Consider the following 22,874-nt stretch of genomic DNA (forward strand, 5'->3'; position numbering starts at 1 on the left):
CTAACCTGGCCCTTCAAGCTTCTTTCCCTTTCAAGACATTCAAGACACAGAATTTCTGTTTCATAATGAATCCTGTACCATAAATTTAGCACATATGTATAATGTCTTCCATTTTCCAAAATCTGTTTATTGCTGCATTTTAATATTTAAATAATTGTACTATTTTCCTTAGCTCCAAAATAGATTCCACTAAATATGTAATAAAATTAAGAGGGGATTCTGATGTGCACAACTGTATCTCAAATCTCCTCCCCATATTTTCACATATAAATTCTTATTGACATTTAAAAAACTTACTCCATTTCATTTCAGGCAATACCCAGTGAGGACATGGGAAAGGAAAATGCAACATTGCTGACAGAGTTAATTCTCTGGACTCACATATGAACCACAGTGGCAAATCCCCCTATTCCTGGTGTTCTTGGTTATCTATCTTCTCACCATTGTGGGGAACCTTGGTCTGATTGCTCTCATATGGAATGACCCTCAGCTTCACATCCCCATGTACTTTTTCCTTGGAAGTTTGGCATTTGTGGATGCTTAGATATTATCCACAGTGACACCCAAGATGCTGGTCAACTTCTTTGCCAAGAGCAAAATGATATCTCTTTCTGAATGCATGATACAGTTTTTTCCCTTGGCAATCAGTATAACCACAGAATGTTTTCTGCTGGAAACAATGGTTTATGATCACTATGTGGCCATATGCAAACCATTACTTTACCCAGTGATTACGTCCAATACACTATGCATCCGGCTGTTAGTTTTGTCATTTTCAGGTAGCCTTCTTCATGCCATAATTCATAATGCTTTGTTATTCAGATTAACCTTCTGTGATTCCATCATAGTACATCACTTTTACTGTGACATTATACCATTGTTTAAGATTTCTTGTACTGACCCTTCTATTAATTTTCTGATGGTATTCATTTTTGCTGGGTCAATACAGATGTTCACCATTCTGATAGTTCTTGTCTCCTATACACTAGTACTCTTTACAATCTTAAAAAAGAAGTCACTACAAGGCATAAGAAAAGCGTTCTCCACCTGTGGATCCCATCTCTTATCTGTCTCTTTGTACCATGGCTCTCTTGTCTTAATGTATGTGCACCCTGTATGTGCACAATCAGATGATCAGGGTATGATGGACTCTGTATTTTATACTATCATAATTCCTTTCTTAAATCCAATTATCTATAGCTTGAGAAATAAGAAAGTCATAGATTCACTGAGAAAAATGTTAAAGAGAAATACTTAGAAGTCATAATAATATCTACTCTCCTTTCATTAAAATGACACAAAATTACAGATTAGGTGTTATTAAGTGTTGATTAGCTATCAAAGTCTTTTGTAGGTATAATTGCATTAGCATTTTAATGACTAAGGTAGGCATACAATTCGCTTTCTTAAATATGTATGTCTATTATTCAAAAATAGAAAGAATTCTAACCAAGTGTTCATGTCATACTAAAGAGGAAAACAAATTATTTTACACGTTTTTATATTTTCAATGTGGCTTCATAAATTCATTAAGCCCTGTAATAATTTAACACTTCTGAAAGGAATTTGAATATCATGTCTTTGACAGCCATTACAGTCATGCAGACGGAAGACTCATATCACATTTAATCCACAGTAGAGTCACAGTTGCGTATGAGTGAACAAAGCCCAAAACGTATGAGTCATCCCATTTCAGGACACCCATGCCCTTCCTCCCTCACCAGTGATTCTATACAGAGTCTACTGATACCACTGAGGTTCTCACGCTAAAACTACTCATATCTGTCATTTGCTACAGTCTTGTTTCTTTTCTCACATCCTGTTGATATTCTCTTACTTCCAAAACATTGCTGTCAGAGTATTCTTTATACACAGAAGTCTGATTAAATAATATCCTTCTTCAATAACTTCTAATGGATTGCCATTGCTACCAGATTATGTGTATATATGGCGAGCATGACTAGAACTTTCTATACACAGATGGACAGAGGGAAAGATGGCAGTGTAAGAGGATGCTGGGCCACCTTGTTCTGCTGATCTCTTAGATTCCACCCACGTCTGCCTAAATAACCCAGAAAACTGCCAGAAGACTAGCAGAACGGACTCTCCAGAGCCAAGCGTAGACAAGAGGCCCATGGAAGAGGGTAGGAAGGGCGGAGAGGAGGTGCACACTACACGGACTGGCAGGAGGGAACCAGGGTGGTGGAGGGGCAGCCTGCTTGGCAAGGCAGAGCCCCCAAGTCTGGCTTGCAAAAGCAGAGGGGCCGGACTGTGTGAGTTCTGACAGCCAGCAGGACTTAATATCTGGAATATTAAAAGTCAACAGCCCTGCTCTCAGAGAGAGGGGAGGGTGAGAGGACACCGGGAGGGAGAGTTGCTGAGCCCCAGAAGACAGAGCTCAGCTCAGCAGGGAAACAAAGGCCCTGGAAAGTACTATTCTCCCCCAGCCGAAATTCTAAAGGGAACCAGTTCTCCATCACCAAACTTGCTTGCACTGCAAAAAGGCCCAGTGTTGTGTTTCTGTGGATCCATCCCTCTGATGGGCCTGCCTCCCTCCTGGTGCTGCAGGGCCCCTCTCCCAGGGGACCACCAACTGCAAAATGAGCTAAGCCTGCCCCTCCTGCCCCTGTGCAACTTGTGGATCCACCCCGGCTAATACACCCTTGGCAAGAGCCCATCGAAGCAGCACCACAAGCCTGGCAGTGTGCAAGTAGCCCAGCCAGGGGCCACCCCACTCCAGAGTGAGTACTGCCCCTGGAAGAGGGGAAGATAAGGTACACACCAGTCTGACTGTGGCCCCAGCAGTGGGCTGGGGACAGACATTGGGTCTGACTGCAGCCCCACCCACCAACACAAGTTACTCCGGACAGCACAGGGGAAGTGCCCTGCAGTTTGGAGCCACTGAAGGGACTACCCAAAATGACGAAACGGAAGAACTCTCCTCAAAAAAAACTCCAGGAAGTAGCAACAGCTAACGAATTGATCAAAAACGATTTAAGCAATATAACGGAACAAGAATTTAGAATAATAGTCATAAAATTAATCGCTGGGCTTGAAAAAAGCATAGAGGACAGCAGAGAATCTATTGCTACAGAGATCAAGAGACTAAGAAATAGTCATAAGGAGCTAAAAAATGCTATAAATGAGGTGCAAAATAAAATGGAGGTGGCCATAGCACAGATTGAAGAGGCAGAAGAGAGAAGAGGTAAAGTAGAAGATAAAGTTATGGAAAAAGAGGAAGCTGAAAAAAGAGAGATAAAAAAATCCAGGGGTATGAGGGGAGAATTAGAGAACTAAGTGATGCAATCAAACAGAACAATATCCATATCATAGGAATTCCAGAAGAGGAAGAGAGAGAGAAAGTGGCTGAAGGTGTCCTTGAACAAATCATAGCTGAGAACTTCCCTGATCTGGGGAAGGAAAAAGGCATTGAAATCCAAGAGGCACAGAGAACTCCCTTCAGACATAACTTGAATCGATCTTCTGCACGACATATCATAGTGAAATGAGCAAAATACAAGGATAAAGAGAAAATTCTGAAAGCAGCTAGGGATAAACAGGCTCTAACTTACAAAGGGAGACCAATAAGACCAATGGCAGACCTATCTACTGAAACTTGGCAGGCCAGAAAGGAATGGCAGGAAATCTTCAATGTGATGAACAGAAAAAAAAATGCAGCGAAGAATCCTTTATCCAGAAAGTCTGTTATTCAGAACAGGAGAGATAAAGGTTTTCCCAAACAAACAAAAACTGAAGGAATTCATCACCACTAAACCAGCCCTACAAGAGAGCCTAAGGGGGATCCTGTGAGTGAAATGTTGCAAGGACCACAGTCTCAGAGACATCACTACAAGCATGAAACCTACAGACATCACAATGAATCTCAACTCATATCTTTCAATAATAACACTGAATGTAAATAGACTAAATGCTCCAACCAGAAGACATAGGGTATCAGAATGGACAAAAACACAAGACCCATCTATTTGCTGTCTATAAGGGACTCATTTTAGACCTGAGGACACGTTCAGATTGAAAGTCAGGGGATGGAGAACTATCTATCATGCTGCTGGAAGTCAAAAGAAAGTTGGAGTAGCCATACTTATATCAGACAAACTAGACTTTATATCAAAGGCTGTAACAAGAGACGAGGATGGGCATTATATAATAATTACAGGGTCAATCCATCAGGAAGAGCTAACAATTATAAATGTCTATGCACTGAATACGGAAGCCCCCAAATACATAAAGCAATTAATCACAAACATAAGCAACCTTATTGAGAAGAATGTGGTCATTGCAGGGGACTTTAATACTCCACTTACAGAAATGCACAGATCATCTAGACACATTATCAATAAAGAAACAAGGGCCCTGAATGATACATTGGATCAGATGGACTTGACAGATATATTTAGAAATCCACATCCCAAAGCCACAGAATATACTTTTTTCTCGAATGCACATGGAACATTCTCCAAGATAGATCACATACTGGGTCACAAAACAGCCCTTCATAAGTATACAAGAATTGAGATCATACCATGCATACTTTCAGACCACATTGATAGGAAACTTGAAATTAACCACAGAGAAAAGTCTGGAAAACCTCCAAAAGCATGGAGGTTAAAGAACACCCTACTAAGGAATGAATGGGTCAACCAGGCAATTAGAGAAGAAATTAAAAAATATATGGAAACAAATGAAAATGAAAATACAATCCAAATGCTTTGGGATGCAGTGAAGGCAGTCCTGAGAGGAAAATTCATTGCAATCCAGACCTATCTCAAGAAACAAGAAAGATCCCAAATACAAAATCTAATAGCACACCTAAAGGAACTAGAAGCAGAACAGCAAAGACACCCCAAACCCAGCAGAAGAAGAGAAATAATAAATATCAGAGCAGAAATAAACAATATAGAATCTAAAAAAAAACTGTAGAGCATATCAATGAAACCAAGAGTTGGTTTTTTGAAAAAATAAACAAAATTGATAAACCTTTAGCCATGCTTCTCAAAAAGAAAAGGGAGATGACCCAAATAGATAAAATCATGAGTGAAAATGAAATTATTACAACCAATCCCTCAGACATACAAACAATTATCAGGAAATACTATAAAAAATTATTGCCAACAAATTGGGCAACCTGAAGAAATGGACAAATTCCTAAGCGCCCACACACTTCCAAAACTGAAACAGAAAGAAATAGAAAACTTGAACAGACCCATAACCAGTGAAGAAATTGAATCAGTTATCAAAAATCTCCTAACAAATAAGAGTCCAGGACCAGATGGCTTCCCTGGGGAATTCTACCAGACATTTACAGCAGAGATAATACCTAGCCTTCTCAAGCTGTTCCAAAAAAATAGAAAGGGAAGGAAAACTTCCAGACTCATTCTATGAAGCCAGCATTACTTTGATTCCTAAACCAGACAGAGACCCAGCAAAAAAAAAAAAAAAAAAAAAAAAAAAAAAAGAGAGAGAGAGAGAGAGAGAGAGAGAACTACAGGCCAATATCCCTGATGAATATGGATGCAAAAATTCTCAATAAGAGACTAGCAAAGTGAATTCAACAGCATATAAAAAGTATTATTCACCATAATCCAGTGGGATTCATTCCTGGGATGCAGGGTTGGTTCTACATTCACAAATCAATGTGATACATCACATTAATAAAATAAAACAAAAGAACCATATGATCCTGTCAATCAATGAAGAAAAATCATTTGACAAAATTCAACATCCTTCCTTAATAAAAACCCTCAAGGAAGTCGCGATAGAAGGAACATACTTAAACATCATAAAAGCCATTTATGAAAAGCCCACAGCTAATATCATCCTCAATGGGGAAAAACTGAGAGCTTTCCCCCTGAGATCAGGAACATGACAGGGATGTCCACTCTCACTGCTGTTGTTTAACATAGTCTTTGAAATTCTAGCATCAGCAATCAGACAACAAAAGGAAATCAAAGGCATCAAAATTGGCAAAGATGAAGTTAAGCTTTCACTTTTTACAGATGACATGATATTATACATGGAAAATCTGACAGACCCCACCAAAGAGTCTAGAACTGATACATGAATTCTACTAGAATTCTACTAGAACTGATACATGAATTCAGCAAAGTCGTGGGATACAAAATCAATGTACAGAAATCAGTTGCATTCTTGTACACTAATAGTGAAGCAACAAAAAGACAAGAAACTGATAACATTCACAATTGCACCAAGAAGCATAAAATACCTAGGAATAAATCTAATCAAAGATGTACAAGATCTGTATGCTGAAAACTATAGAAAGCTTATGAAGGAAACTGAAGAAGATATAAAGAAATGGAAAAACATTCCATGCTCATTGATTGGAAGAATAAATATTGTTAAAATGTTAATACTACCCAAAGCTATCTACACATTCAATGCAATTCCAATCAAAATTGCACCAGCATTCTTCTTGAAGCTAGAATAAGCAATCCTAAAATTTGTATGGAACCACAAAAGATCTCTAATAGCCAAAGTAATATTGAAGAAGAAGACCAAAGTGGGAGGCATCATAATCCCAGACTTTAGCCTCTACTACAAAGCTGTAATCAGTAAGACAGCATGGTATTGGCACAAAACAGATGCATAGACCAATGGAATAGAATTGAGACTCCAGAACTGGACCCACAAAACTATGACTAACTAATCTTTGACAAAGCAGGAAAGAGTATCCAATGGAAAAAAGACAGTCTCTTTAACAAATGGTGCTGGGAGAACTGGACAGCAACATGCAGAAGATTGAAACTAGACCACTTTCTCACACCATTCACAAAAATAAACTCAAAATGGATAAAGGACCTGAATGTGAGACAGGAAACCATCAAAACCCTAGAGGAGAAAGCAGGAAAAAACCTCTCTGACCTCAGCCACAGCAATTTCTTACTTGACACATCTCCAAAGGCAAGGGAATTAAAAGCAAAGATTATTGGGACCTCATGAAGATAAAAAGCTTCTGCACTGCAAAGGAAACAATCAACAAAACAGGCAACCCATGGAATGGGAAAAGATATTTGCAAATGACATATCGGACAAAGGGCTAGTATTCAAAATCTATAAAGAATTCACCAAACTCCACACCCGAAAAACAAATAATCCAGCGAAGAAATGGACAGAAAACAGGAATAGACACTTCTCTAAAGAAGACATCCAGATGGCCAACAGGCACATGAAAAGATGCTCAATGTCACTCCTCATCAGGGAAATACAAATCAAAACCACACTCAGATACCACCTCATGCCAGTCACTGTAGCTAAAATGAACAAATCAGGAGACTATAGATGCTGGAGAGGATGTGGAGAAACGGGAACCCTCTTGCACTGTTGGTGGGAATCCAAACTGGTGCAGCCACTCTGGAAAACAGTGTGGAGGTTCCTCAAAAAATTAAAAATAGACCTATCCTATGACCCAGCAATAGCACTGCTAGGAATTTACCCAAGGGATAATGCTGATGCATAAGGGCACTTTTACCCCAATGTTTACAGCCGCACTTTCAACAATAGCCAAATTATGGAAAGAGCCTGAATGTCCATCAACTGATGAATGAATAAAGAAATTGTGGTTTATATACACAATGGAATACTACGTGGCAATGAGAAAGAATGAAATACGGCCTTTTGTAGTAACGTGGATGGAACTGGAGAGTGTTATGCTAAGTGAAATAAGTCATACAGAGAAAGACAGATACCGTATATTTTCACTCTTATGTGGATTCTGAGAAACTTAACAGAAGACCATGGGGGAGGGGAAGGGAAAAAAAACAAGGTTAGAGAGGGAGGGAGCCAAAAGATAAGAGACTCTTAAAAACTGAGAACAAACTGAGGGTTGATGGGGGGTGGGAGGGAGGGGAGGGTGTGTGATGGGTATTGAGGAGGGCACCTGTTGGGATAAGCATTGGGTGTTGTATGGAAACCAATTTGAAAATAAATTTCATATTAAAAAATAAATAAACATTAAATAAATAAATACACAATATGAATTTCAAAAGAAGCGAACTCTCTATACACATATCCATGTTTATTTCTTCTTATATGTATATATTACATGATATATAAACACATGTAAATCTATCTTTATTGTTCAGATTACATATTTGCTATGTGTTGATCAGCATTCAACAATTTTAGCAGTTATATATGACCTAACATTAATGACCTCAGGTGGGAATAAAAATAAACATCTTAAATGTGTGTGTGTGTGTATGTTTATGTGTGTGTGTGTGTGTGTGTGTGTGTGTGTGTGTGTGTGTGTGTATCCCTGCAGTATCTCACCATGGCATTAAGGTCCATCCCAAGAAAATCTTGATTTATCTCTGCATTCTCTTCCTGCACAATTCTAATAGACTCAGTGTTATCACCAAAATGAGTTACTGAAAGCCTGTGAACACCTTCTCAGGTACACGGTTTTGTTTATATGGTCTCTCCACAAAGAATGCTTCCCCAAGTGCACCCATCTTCATTACAATTGAAATGGTGCCCTTTCTTCAAAGATTTTTATGATGCATTTCCTAATTACCTTGAAAAGGGTAGAAATGCTCACTCATTTGAAACACTGTATTTTATTTATTTGGGGGGTCACAAATGGCCTTTATTAGTACTTATTTTGACCCATAAATTTTTTTAGATCATAATTCAATAGTCCTAGTACTCTTCCAATCTTTTGCAGTGTTAGCACAGTGGCTTACCCACATGAGGTCCTAAATAAGTACTTAGGAAATATATATACATTTGAAATGAATCTGTCAGCACAAACACTTCAAATGAAGTGAGAGTGCATCACTCATTTTCAATCCTGTAATGAGCCCCAAGAGATTGCTGGGTCTGGGGTGTCTGCTGCAGGCCAGCTCACCTTCCTGTTTCTTTCAAGACAATCACAAGTATCATACACCTAAAGCAAATTATTCTTATATGGCACAATACCAGAAAAAAGCCCTTTAATTAGATGTTTGTTTAAAGATACAAAACACATAAGTATTTAAAACAAATATTACTATGTATTTCTGGAGGTGCAGGTCACAAGATTAGACCAAGTCATCTGTCCTCTATTTTCCCCCCTTAGGGATACCCTCAAGGGCCAGGAAAGGGACTGAATACATTAGAGTCTAGACACTTACTGATTTTCTCTGAAAATCCATGTTATTGCATAGGTCTGTAGAATGTTAATTTTTTTTTTTACTTTTTATTTAAATTTTAGTTAACATAGAGTGCAATATTGGTTTCAGGAGTAGAATTCAGTGATTCATCACTTACATGCAACACCCACCGCTCATCACAAAAAGTGTCCTCTTTAATACTCATCACCCATCTAGCCCATTCACCCCCCCCACCATCCTCCATAAACCCTCAGTTTGTTCTCTATCATTAAGTCTCTTGTTTGTTTACCTCTCTTCTCTTTTACACCCTTTCCATATGTTCATCTGTTTTGTTCATTAAAATCCACATATGAGTGAAGTCATATGGTATTTGTCTTTCTGTCATTGGCTTACTTCCTTTAGCATAATACATTCTAGCTCATACACATCATTGCAAATGGCAAGATTTCATTCTACTTGATGGCCAAGTAATATTCCATTGTGTGTGTAAGTGTGTGTGTGTGTGTGTGTGTGTGCGTGTGTGTGTATATATATATATGTATATGTATATATATATATGTATATATATATATATATATACATATATATATATACACATATATATATACTTCTTTATCCATTCATCAGTTAATGGACATTTGGACTCTCCATAGTTTGGTTATTGTTGATAATGCTGCACATCATGGTGCATGTACCCTTTTGAACCTGTATTTTTGTATCCTTTGGGTAAATACCTACTAGTACAATTCCTGAGTCATCGGATACTTCTATTTTTAACTTTTTGAGGAGTCTCCATACTGTTCTCCAGACTGGCTGCACCACTTTGCATTCCCATCAACATTGCAAGAGAGTCCCCCTTTCTCTGCATCCTCACCAACACCTGTTGTTTTTTGCATTGTTAATTTTAACCATTCTGACAGATGTGAGGTGGTATCTCATTATGGTTTTGGTTTGTATTTCCCTAATGATAAGTGATGTTCAGGATCTTTTCATGTGTCTCTTAGCCATCTGGATGTCTTCAGGGAAAAAATGACTATTCATGTCTTCCATCCATTTTTTAATTTGGTCATTTGTTTTTGGGGTGTTGAGTTTGATAAGTTCTTTACAGATTTTGGATACTAACCCTTTATCAGATAAGTTATTTGGAAATATCTTTTCCCATTCCATACCCTGTCTTTTAGTTTTGTTAATTGTTTCTTTTGCTCTGCTAAAGGTTTTTATCTTAGTCCCAATAGTTCATTTATGCTTTTGTTTCCCTTGCCTTCAGCAACGAGTCTAGTAAGTTGCTATAGACAAAGTCAAAGGGGTTGCTGCCTATGTCCTCCTCTAGGATTTGGTGGTTTCCTGTTTCACAGTTAGGTCTTTCTTCCATTTGGAATTTATTTTTGTGTATGGTGTAAGAAAATGGTCCAGTTTCATACTTCTGCATGTTGCTGTCCAGTTTTCCCAACAGCATTTGTTTAAGAGACTGTCTTTTGTCCATTGGCTATTCTTTCCTATTTTGTCAAAGATTAGTTCACTATATAGTAGTGGGTCCATTTCTAGGTTTTGTTTTCTGTTCCATTGATCTATCTGTTTCTGTGTCAGTGCCATATTGTCATGATGACGATAGCTTTGTAATATAGCTTGAAATCTGGAATCATGATGCCTCCAATTCTGTTGTTCTTTTTCAGAATTGCTTTGGCTATGTGGGGTCTTTTGTGGTTTCATACAAATTTTTGGATTGTTTTTTCTAGTTCTGTGAAAAATGCTGGTGGTATTTTGATAAGGAATGCATTACATGTGTAGATGCTTTGGATAGTATAGACATATTAACAATATTTGTTCTTCCAATCCATGAGTATGGAATGTTTTTCGACTTCTTTGTGTCCTCTTCAATTCCTTTCATAAGTTTTCTATAGTTTTCAGAGTATATATCTTTTATCGCTTTAGTTTTATTCCTAGGGGTTTTACTATTTTTGGTACAATCGCCAAATGGGACTGATTCTTTGATTCTTTTTCTGCCGCTTCATTACTGGTGTATAGAAATACAACAGATTTCTGCATGTTTATTTTACATTCTGTGACTTTGATGAATTCATGTAATAGTTCTAGAAATTGTTTGGTGGAGTCTTCTGGATTTTTTACATAGAATATCATGTCATTTGCAAACAGTGAAAGTCTGAATTCTTCCTTGCTGATTTGGATGTTTTTTCTTTCTTTTTGTTCTCTGATAGCTGAGGCTAGGACTTCCAATACTATGTTAAATAGTAATGGTGAGAGTGGACATCCTTGCCTTTTTCCTGACCGTAATGGGAAAGGCTCTCAGTTTTTCCCCATTGAGGATATTAGCTGTGGATCTTTCTTAAATGACCTTTGCGATGCTGAGGTATGTTCCCTCTAAACCTACTTTGTTGAGGGCTTTTATTAAGGATTGATGCTGTATTTTGCCAAATACTTTTTCAGCATCTATTGAGAGAATCGTCCACTGCTCCTTCCACCCTGACTCCCTTATGACACCGGTGTTCCTGGCTCCAGCATCTCTCCCTCCCTCCCTCCATCTCTCTCTCCCCCCATCCAGACCTTCACCCAGATCTGGTCCCTCCCATCTCGCCAGGGTACAGGGAAGGAGAGATAGTTGACTTGGGTGATCAGAACACCCACAGTGCTTCTTCCTTTAGCTGCAGTAAGGTTGTTTTTCAGATCCTTTTATTTCGTCCTCTAATTTGTGAACTCACCAGGTAAACAGCTCATGGTGAAACTCGATGTTCTAGTCGATGGCTGTTTGGCCCAGGTGCTGTATCACTGGATCAGGCTCATTAAATCAGTTTTTTTGCCTCCACTCTACAAAGTCAGGCTAAGACAGTTCATCACCTCCAACAGCCAGCTTTGGTCCTCCCCCGAATGGGTGGTATAGATTGCTCACCTGATGTTGCATGGAAGAAGCCGAACACACAGGATTATCTGCCAAATGATTCCACATGGGACATAGAGTCCCAAAGCAGGCAAAATGAACCTATGATGCCAGAAATCAGGAAAGGGTTTTTCCTCTTTATTAATAAAGAATTAATAAATTCTTTTATTAACAAATCACATAAAACAATTTCTGAAACACCTGGTTTGTTTCTCTCTCTCGTGCTCTGGAAGTGGGTTTCCCGGGGCCAGCCCCAGGGAGAGAGTGTCCTGGCCCTAATATGCTGTCCTCCTATGAGCACCCTCCACTTTCCAGTCTTCATGCCTTCGCTCATGTCGTGTTCTCCATTTTCTCATGTGAACAAAGGAATTCTATCTTCCTGTTGATTTTTGTATCCTAAAAGTCTTTAATTCAGACACAAAGCACGGGCCAGAGTACGGGGCGCAAAGACCGTCATGCACGTGCACTTCGTGCAGGGCACGGCGAGAAATCTGCAGAGACATCATAATTAAATTGCTCAAATCCACTGAAAAAGATTAAATCTCCAAAGCAGCCAGAGGAAAAAGACATGGTCCATACCCTCGTCTGCTGTCTCAGCTTCAATCTCCTCTCAGCAGAATCCGTTCTCCATCTGGGAAACCTCGCACGGGTCCCAGAATTGTCCGAGGACCGAGCTGCGGCGTGATACCCCAACAATATTTACTTCACTGTACCAGTCAGGGTCCCAGCAGGAGACAGAAATGACACACAGTATCTGAACAGAAAGAATTAACACTTGCCACACATTATCTCATTTTATTGTCTTCCCCACAGCCCTGTGAGGAAGGAGTTATTTCCCATTTCACAAGGCTCCGAGCACCTAGGGATAACATGTGAGGAAAGCCTGCCCCAGAGCAAAGCCAACAGAAAGAAAAGCAGTGTTAAGATGAAGAGAAAGCCCTTGAATTCCTTGTCTGGCTAACATGCCAGGTTGGTTCCTTTAATCTTTCTGAGAAATTATTGTTTCCACACGATACAAACTACACCAGATCGCTGAAAAACTGGGGAAGACTTTCTCTATCTTTAGAGTTTTTGGAGCCTCCTTCTCTCATGAGATTAGAGATTGTAACCTCTAAGACTTTCTCTCAGAGCTGAAAGTGTACATGCCCCACTCTTCTAGGAACCTCAAAGAAGAGCAATCAATCATCCCTCTTGTGTCCTTGGTTTTCATCAGAACCCTGTGTTCACTCTGCCTGTGTCTGAGCTTTTTTTCTCATGCACTTGACTGAGCTTCAAAACTCCAAATTTAAGGGACTCCTGAAGTGCAGACCTGTGCTATTCCTCTTGAGTAGAGTCTCACCACACTTTTACCATTTCCCAGCCTGTGCAAAGTAATTGGTCACACAACCCCACAGCAGCTGGAAGTTTACAGTGCAACAGAGAAGAATGCCAGCACCCCAGCTTGCTTCCTCAGTAGGAGTCCCTGCTCCTATGCCTGGGAACAGTGTAGCATGTTGGCGCCATCCATTCTTCTTGTGACCTAGGGGATCCTCAGACCATGCTGTCAGTCCTGGGACTCCACCCTACTTTGCCACCTAAGCATGTTTAAGCCAGGCACATCCCCCTTCTAAAAATTCAGATTTTGTACTCTGCCGTTTATACTACTTTGCAGTAGCCCTCAATAAGCAGCCTCCCTCCCTGCGGCTGTATCCATAGTCCTATCTCCCTCAAGTCAACTCTCTGAACTTCCAAAAGTGGTCACTCTTCTAATTCTAGACTTACAATTTTTGTTCTCTCAGATCTACAATTGATTTCTTGGGTGTTCAGAATGATTTGATACCTATCTAACTGTGTTCAAGGGAGGAGACAAGCTTAGGATCCACCTTATCCTCTGTCAAATAACTCCTCTGTAGTTTGTTATTTTTTGCTGCTTTATAATATTCTCATCATTCTGATATTTCTATAAATTATATAAGTTTTTGCTTACTCATACAATGTTACAATTCAAAGACTGGTATATTGGTAATATCAACAACTGGTGTGTGTTTCTTCCGTAATCAGAAGGATTTGTTTCCATTCCGGAGCTTTTCTTTGAATGAAAAGGTTGGCATCAATCCGTGAGTATATGAGTGTGGAATATACACTGTCTGGTCCTACTTTAGGTTGGGTATGTGCAGACAAGCTTTGGGGGTCTCAGAAACAGACTTCCTGTGCAGCCTTCTCTTATACATGTTTCATCTACACAGACCCCTGCTCTGATGTGTCTTTCATTAAACTTCCAACTACTTTATCCCCTCCAGAAATTCCCTAAAATCTCCTGTTCCCATTCTGAAACCATTATGTGTTCCCATTCTCATTTCTGTTACACACTTTTTTTATTTTTGTACATCGTTTTTCTCATTTCGGTGTCATGTTGGGAAAGACCTAAAATACACATCTCTGCAAAGCTCACATTTTAGACCAGATGTTCTGCAAAGTTTTAAAAAGTAAACTATGAAGTTACATTATGTATTATTTAATGAATATTTATAGGTAAAAGATGATAGCACAATATTAAGTTCATCCAGTTGTCTGGACCACTCCTGAATATGGATTAAACTACACTTCGAAAATAATAATAATAAAATAATAATAATAATAATAATATAATAATATAATGATTAATATAATATAATATGATATAATAATATAAATACCCTTTATTAGGAACATATTAATTTTCTTACTTAGAGATTTAAAGAATTCATAGATTCTCATTCTTCTATGTGTTTATAAATTTTTTCTCATCATTTTATAATACCTAGCTAATAAAGTCACTGACAATATTATCCTAGACTGTGCTCAAAGAATCAATGTTTACTTAGGTAAAAACAAACACCAATCAAATCTAGAACAGTATTTCTCAATCTGAGTTGTGGACTAGTTAGGGTAGAATCTTGGTAAGAAATATATTATGTATGTGTGAACAACGCTCTAGTCTAGACTTTCTTTTTATTGTTTCTCTGTCAAAATAGTGTTTGCAGTCTTTAGTGGCTTCAGAATAAGTTGAGGGCTTATGGGAACAAAGTTTGATGGGTTCCATTAATAGAGTTTCTTCTTCAGGAAGTTTATGCTGTTGAGTTGGGACCACACTAGATAAGCATTCTTTCAAATAATTAAGTGAAGTAAATTTTTAAAAATAAAGATGTTGGAGCTGGAAAATAGAGACACATCCTCTGTTCCTTACTTAAACAGCACTTTGCAAACATGTACAGATTTCCATTCTCAGTTTTGTACCTTCCTCCCATATTTAGGCAGCTGGATACAGGTTTCAATGGGGCATTTGTTCCAAAGGATGAAGTATTGTGGATAACTTTATAACTTTTTCTTGAAAACATAATTGACAGTGATGACAGGAAATTAAAAGCCCATTGCCTCATGTCAATGAGGTTAATTCCAGGGATACCGGTTTAATAGAGAATGTAATTGTCAAGCTGGTTAAGTTTTGAACCATCCTTCTCAATGACATTTTATATACAAAATAATAGTCATTATGTAATAATGCAATATCTCTTCTGAGAAGGTACCTTCTAAGTCAGACTTATTTGAGGACAACGGTTAACAGTTGCATCATATTTACCTCTATTTTGCAAAATAAAGAAAAAAGTTCATGAAATGTATAGTTATTATTGGTATTACTCAGGGTTGTCCAGAGTACAGAACCAATAAGGTACGTATATCTTATCTATATCTGAAGACTTTATTATAAGATAGTGGATCACATGAATATGAAACCTGAGAAGTCCCATGATTTTCTGTCTGCAAGGCTGAGAGCCAGGAAATACAATGCTCTAGTTCTAAAATGTGAGAATAGGAGAACCTATGGATAATATAGATTCCATCAAGTCTGAAGTACTGAGAATGGAGGTAAATATCACAGATCAACCAGTTGGGCAGAGTGAATTCAACTTTCCTCTGCCTTTTTGTTCCATTCAGCCCCACGATGGATTACATGATGCCCACCAGCATCAGGGAGTGCCATCAACTTTACTCAGTCCACTGATGTGATACCAATCTCTTCTGGACACACCCTCATGCATACAACTAGAAATAATATTTAATCAGTTATCTAGACATCCTGTGGACTGGTCATATTGGCACATACAACAAACTGTGTCACAAGTCCACCCACTATCAACCTGGCACCCACACACAATTTCTTAAACCATACTTAAACTCCAAGTAAGGACAATAGCAAAGTCATAATTCCACCTAACATGATGTAACTATGCTGTGTAAAACTGAAAATGCACTAACCCCTTCTCCAGAAAATGAGTTAAAATCCTTGAGTGATGCTTACTCTTTTCTTTGATATCTGGTAACTTAAACACTATGATGTCAAATTAACAATAATTAATTACCATGATATAAATTCAATACATTTTATTTTACAGGATAAGAGAATATGAGTGAAAAGAAAGCAAAAATGTTTGTTATATATACATGTACACAGATATAAATAGACAAAGATGTTGGTATGTAAACATGCACAGACACACATACACAAATATATTCTGAGAAGTAAATATTTACGGCAATTACACTTCTCATTTCTGTAACTAGTCATGTGGTCATAGCTGGTGTTCACAATTATCTCTTCCACTATCCATTCCACAATCCCTTATTCTATAGCAAACAACTCATTGATTAAACTTCTTTATCTTTACTCCTTAAGTGTCTGGCTATTAGAAATGCCACCTGGATTGGTTTGTTGGAGTTTTCCATTGGCCTTAATTACAGGTAATGGCACTACTAAAGAACAACCTCCTTGTCCTCATCTTCACTGTGGAAAAGTAGTCCAATTTCTCAGTGGTCTCACCAGCCAGCAGAGTAACTCCCTTCTTTACATGATGATTCAGAAGAAGGGGGAACACAAAGTGGCCCAGTGCCAGTCTTAACTTCTTGCTGAACAGAATCATTGTTGTCTGTGTTAGTGGAAGCATTCCTTCCTCTGGCTCTAAGACCTTTATGTTAGCAGAGCATAAAGGCATAAGAAGACTTGCAAAAATTATGCTAGTGTGTTGTTAGTGGTAATAGCGAGTGGTACCATTCCAATTTTCACTATGTGATTCCTGGACTCATGAATTTTAGCTATGGGACTGTACTATGTATTTGACATTGATTCAGAAAATATACAGGCTTCTGGAGAGTCTTGCTGAACTATGCATGTAATGCCTCCTAGGTGGTGCAGTAACTGACTTTCAAAAGATGATTCCATCATTCTAGCAAGCTACCTGTATCAGGATGGTGAGGAAAATAGTAAGATGAGGTAATTTATTATCAGGGGGACATTGCCACACTGCATTTGCTATGAAGTCAGTTGCTTAATTAGAAGCAATGGGCATGGAATATCACGACAGTCAATAAGGAATTCTGTAAGTCCACAGATAAGGCTTTGATAGAACCATTTTACTCAGCACTGCAAACCTATTTTTTTTTGTTTCTTCAATTTTCTACCTCTGAGATCATCTAGACCCTCCAATGATGGAAAGCCATGTCCAGAGGCATCACATTTTCAGACATGAAGACTCTTGGCCTCACTTCTGACCTATTGAGGCAAAATCTGCATTTTCAGAACACACACACACACACACACACACACACACGATTCAACTGTATTACAGTCTGAAAAGTACTGATATATGCCACATCCCACTGTGGTCCTTTGTTTCATTCTCCTTTTGCTCTTTGACCTTTCCCTAGTAAAATTTCTCATGTATTTTCACATTAAAGTGGGAAGTTATATGTAGGTCTGGAATCTCAGCTGTATTTTACATGAGGACAATTTTGTTTGGAGTTAGCTCTTGAAGGGAATCCAGAACTTTAGCCTTATTAAAATCATGTATGAAGACTATACTAATCAAAGCCTCTTAACATCCAAATTTATAGAGAAATTGAAGTTTGCATAAACCTGTCATAAGTGTCATCTGTGGTAGAAAACAGTAGCATAAAGTGTAATTTCAACTGTTAAAATTAGAACTGTATACAATGACTTGATATTTATGATTTTGGAGTCTGTAATGCCCTATGGGACACCTGGACTTCTCATCCAAATTCAAATCTACAATGCCCCCAGAAGAATAGTTTAACTTCGTCCTAAAGGGAATCCTTGGTTGCTATTAAGGGAATTTTAGTTCTTCACTCCTTTCTCTTCTGGCAAAAGCACACAGCCCTACAATTGGTTGACTCTTGTATTCAAGGCAAATTAATATAAACAACATTTTCCTGAACTTGGTAATTGAAGTCTCTTAAATGAATCAGTGTTCCTACCTATGTTTTGTCATTCCAGTGCTACCATATTTTTTTCTACTTTACAAAGCATCTGCCATTTCTTAAAGGATGTGGGTAAGAGAGAAATGAATTCTGTAACATTCATTATTCTTTATATAAAAATTCAAAATACTGAATAATTTTAAAAAAATTTTTACATTTATTTATTTTTGAGAGACAGAGAGAGACAGAGCACAAGTGGGGGAGGGGCAGAGAGAGAGGGATACACAGATTCCGAAGCAGACTCCAGGTTCTGAGCTGTCAGCACAGAGCCCCATACGGGGCTCAAACCCATAGACTGTGAGATCATGACCTGAGCTGAAGTTGGACGCCCAACTGACCGAGCCACCCAGGCACCCCAATATATAATAATTTTACATTAATTTACCAGATGCCAAAATGGCAGACAAAAAAATGTAAAACTCTTAACTATCTGTATATTTATTTTTGTGACTAAATCTGGATAAGCAAAATACTTGTAAAACTGGAATTTTTATCTTAACATAATTTATTGACTTTCTAATGTAAATATAATGACTTTAAAAATTTTGGTGAACTAGAATGTTAAATAATTTCAACTGAATTTCAATATCAGGTCATGTTTACTACATAAGAAAATGTTTCTGTTTATCCTGATTAAATGATCTATTCTTTGGATCACATTCTGTGATTTAAGTTTTAAGGTAAGTCATACACATATTAACTCCTCTAAACCTTCTCCCACTCCTGACAATTTCATTGAGTATTTAAAAAATATATATATAGCAGGAGATTTATAGAAAATGCTCTTCCACTGCTCTTCCTACTTTATGCTTAAAAGGTACACAACACAAATTAAATTTGAGAATGTTCACTTATCTAATGATTTTAGATTTCACTTAAGGGAATCCATTCTATATAAAAATATACTTAACAACTGGAATTTTGGCATTGGTTATTGGTTATTTATGTCTTCTATACTAGGTTCCAGAGTTTGGCTCAATTTTATTCTGCTGAAAAAAACTTATAGAAAAAAGTACTCCAAGTAAAACCAGCAGAATTTCTAGAGAAAGTCAGTGGGTGAGTCTAACTATTCACACTTAGATCAAGTCCTAGGCTAGGTATTATGAGGATGGGAAACTAAGTTTCTGGCTCTTTTGACTTCTATAGTGGTAGTGTTTGACTGATACCAAGACTCATGTGGTAAAGAGCCTCAGTTTTTAGCTATCTGAAAGTGATGTGTATCTACTTTATAACCTCTTTAATATATTTCTCAAGTTTCTTTCCATGTCCTTCTTCTTTTTACCTTATCCACTCTTCAGTGGATAGGTCATCTGTAAGTATGCCTTCAGCTACCCAAATGACACCCAAACAATTGTTTCTATTAAGCTTTAGTAGACTCATACTACTAAGTATGGATATTCAGAGGGCTCTTTCTCCACAAATAGGCCAACTGAATTGTTCAAACTCAAGGTTAATGACCATCTACCTGGTCATCACGTGTCTACTCTCTCCTTCACATCTAGTATGTCACTGAGTCCTAGGGACTACATTCTAATTTATTTTTATCTCTTTGTCCTCCTCATCATTGCCAGTATTACATTACACATAAACTAAGAACTTTACATACACTTGAATCAACTAGAAGGGATTTTTTTACATGCAGATTATCAGACTTCATTCTTTACCCACCAAGTCAATACAATGAGTAATACCTCACAATCTGTATTTTGTACAAGAAGTTCCTCAGAAAATTCTGATGTGTAATCTGGTTTGAGAGTCACTGAATAACAACAGTAAGAGCTTCCTAATTAGTATTCCTGACTCTAGTTTCCCCTCCCTGCAGCATATTTTTTACATTACAGAATATTTAATTTAAAAATTAAAAATATCCCTATTGTCTGAGGAATAAAGTTTGACAAGGACTTCCACATGGAATTTAATTAATTTCATCATAATTCAAACTTCTTTTCCCTACACCCTCAACCATGTTTCAGACACAGAAACTCAGGTATCCCCATGAATTTAGTAATCATGTTTAGAATGTTTTTCCTTGGGGTCCCTGGTTGGCTCAGTCAATTGAGTATCCGACTTCAGCTCAGGTCATGATCTTATGGTTCGTGGGTTCAAGCCCCATGTCGGGCTCTGTGCTTACAGCTCAGAGCCTGGAGCTCCTTGTTTCTAAATCTGTTAGTTCCTGTACATTTTTTTGAACTGAAATAATTTCATTTTCCATTACCTCAATTCCCCAAATTACTTTTCATATATTATAGTAATAGTAGTAAATAAAATTAAATGCGTTCTGGTTAGTGTATGGCTTTATTTCAACTACTTTCTTCCAGTTTTCTTTTAATACAATCTTAGTGAATGTTCTTTTTACATTTATGGCATTTCATTTCAGGGGTCATCCAGTAACAATATGGATACTAAGAATGCAACAATGTTGACAAAATTTGTTCTCACAGGAATCACGTATCAACCAGAGTGGCAAATCCCTCTGTTTCTGATGTTCTTGGTGATATACATAATCACTATTGTGGGAAACCTTGGACTAACTGCTCTCATCTACAATGACCCCCACCTTCACATTCCCATGTACTTTCTCCTTGGGAGTTTAGCCTTTGTGGATGCTTGGATATCATCTACAGTGACCCCAAAGATGCTAGTCAACTTCCTAGCCAAGAGTAAGATGATAACTCTCTCTGAATGTGTGACACAATTGTTTTCCTTTGCATTTGGTGCCACCACAGAATGTTTTCTCTTGGCAACAATGGCATATGATCGCTATGTAGCCATATGCAAACCATTACTTTATCCGGTAATTATGACCTATAGACTTTGCATCTGGCTGTTAGTTTCATCATTTGTAAGTGGATTTATTCATTCTATAGTTCATATAGGTTTTTTATTTAGATTAACCTTTTGTAATTCTAACATAATATATCATTTTTACTGTGACATCATGCCATTGTTTAAGATTTCCTGTACTGATCCTTCAATTAATATTCTGATGATTTTTATTTTCTCTGGGTCAATACAGGTATTTACCATTCTGATTGTTCTGGTTTCTTATACACTTATTCTTTTTATGATCTTAAAAAAGAAGTCTCTGCAAGGCATAAAAAAAGCCTTCTCCACCTGTGGAGCCCATCTCTTATCTGTTTCTTTATACTATGGCCCTCTTCTATTCATGTATGTGCACCCAGGATCCGCACAATCACATGATCAGGATATGATGGACTCTCTATTTTACACTGTCATAATTCCTTTGTTAAATCCAATTATCTACAGTCTAAGAAATAAAAAAGTCATAGATTCACTAAGAAAAATGTTAAACAGAAATGTTTAGATCTCATACTATTATCTATTTTTTATTAAAACCATCACAAAATTATGCAGATTGGAGTGGCTCTGTATGGGTTAGTATGCAAAGACTTTGCAATTGTAATTGCCTAGTGTTTAATGGTTTATTAAACGTGTTCATTTCATGCTAGAATAACTGAAACATAGACAAAAATATTTTATTCTGTATTGTATACTATACTCTTTATTATAGTTTCATAAAATCATTAAGTACTATAATCATATAGTTTTTCTGAACAGGTCTTCATTATGATGATTTGATACTTATACAGCCATATAGCCTGGAGGCTCATCTAAATTTAACTCTAGAGTGGAGGCATGTTTGTGTTTGAACAGAGACAAATCCCAGAAATTCTGCTAGCCATCAAAAGATCTTTCATTCCACTTTATTTGGGGCATGATGAATTTCACTTCATGTGGGGATTCAACTCTCATATCACTGAGGGATCAAAAGAAACAGGGGAGCAATGAGGAAAATATGAGAAGGGAGTTAAAACAGGGAAGGTCGAGCCAAGTTGTAAGAGATGCTCTTAGCCTAGGTTGCACCTATGAGAAACTGGATGGGGGAATTTGCCTCTCACTGTCTAGGATGCTTTCTATAGGCCCTTTCTAGCTGTGTTTGTATGTTGCAGGGTAATCTGAAAAGTTTCACTAATTCATAAAGCTAAGAGAGGAGACTGTAGAATTTAAGTGGGATGGTCATGGAGAAGAAAAGGAAATGGTCAATCTTCCTAGAATTTTTTTTAAAGAATGAAGGTATAAGATAAATAAATCAGTAACATGTATTTTTTTTAATGCATTGTTGACACGTGGGCTTCAAATGCATGTTTCCAAAATTCAGATAACGTTAAGATAATATGATGTCAGAGCACCAACTTGGTGGCTGGGAAAGACAAGAAAATGAACTAGATTTTGGATGTTTTCTGTCTTAAGAGTTTTTAAATATTAGGTTCCTTCTACTCCATACTGAAAGTGTAATAAGTGTCCTATCTTCAAGTCCACTCCTGCTCTTCCTTTCTCAACACTGAAGTTCCATAAACATTCTTACTGATACCACTAATGCCCTGACCCTGCTTCTGTGTTTTGCAATACTCTGCTTATCTTTTACATCCCATTGATAATATTACTTCTAGAACATAGCCACCAGGTTATTCTTCATAAAAAACTCTGATTAAATCATATCCCTTTTCAATAACTTTTAATGGGTTGTCATTATTACCAAA

General features: G+C 37.6%; 1 protein-coding gene, 1 non-coding gene and 1 pseudogene across 2 annotated transcripts; 2 read left to right on the forward strand and 1 right to left on the reverse strand.

Moving 5' to 3' along the window:
• The first annotated feature begins 321 nt into the window (after positions 1-321).
• LOC102949670 lies at positions 322-1,258 on the forward strand (annotated as a pseudogene).
• Positions 1,259-11,914: 10,656 nt separating this feature from the next.
• On the reverse strand, positions 11,915-11,986 carry LOC122230866. The gene has a single exon (XR_006207936.1). It is a non-coding gene; the product is annotated as a small nucleolar RNA SNORD57 (small nucleolar RNA).
• Positions 11,987-20,707: 8,721 nt separating this feature from the next.
• On the forward strand, positions 20,708-21,637 carry LOC102949968 (olfactory receptor 5H2-like). Its single transcript, XM_007095939.2, has one exon. The coding sequence runs from the start codon at positions 20,708-20,710 to the stop codon at positions 21,635-21,637; it is 930 nt and encodes a 309-aa protein (XP_007096001.2).
• The last annotated feature ends 1,237 nt before the right edge of the window (positions 21,638-22,874 follow it).

The sequence above is a fragment of the Panthera tigris genome, chromosome C2, assembly GCF_018350195.1.
Source record: "Panthera tigris isolate Pti1 chromosome C2, P.tigris_Pti1_mat1.1, whole genome shotgun sequence".
Lineage (NCBI taxonomy): Eukaryota > Metazoa > Chordata > Mammalia > Carnivora > Felidae > Panthera > Panthera tigris.

Coding starts and splice junctions, on each gene's coding strand:
- LOC102949968 (XM_007095939.2), top strand. CDS start 20,708: ATGGATACTAAGAATGCAACAATGTTGACAAAATTTGTTCTCACAGGA.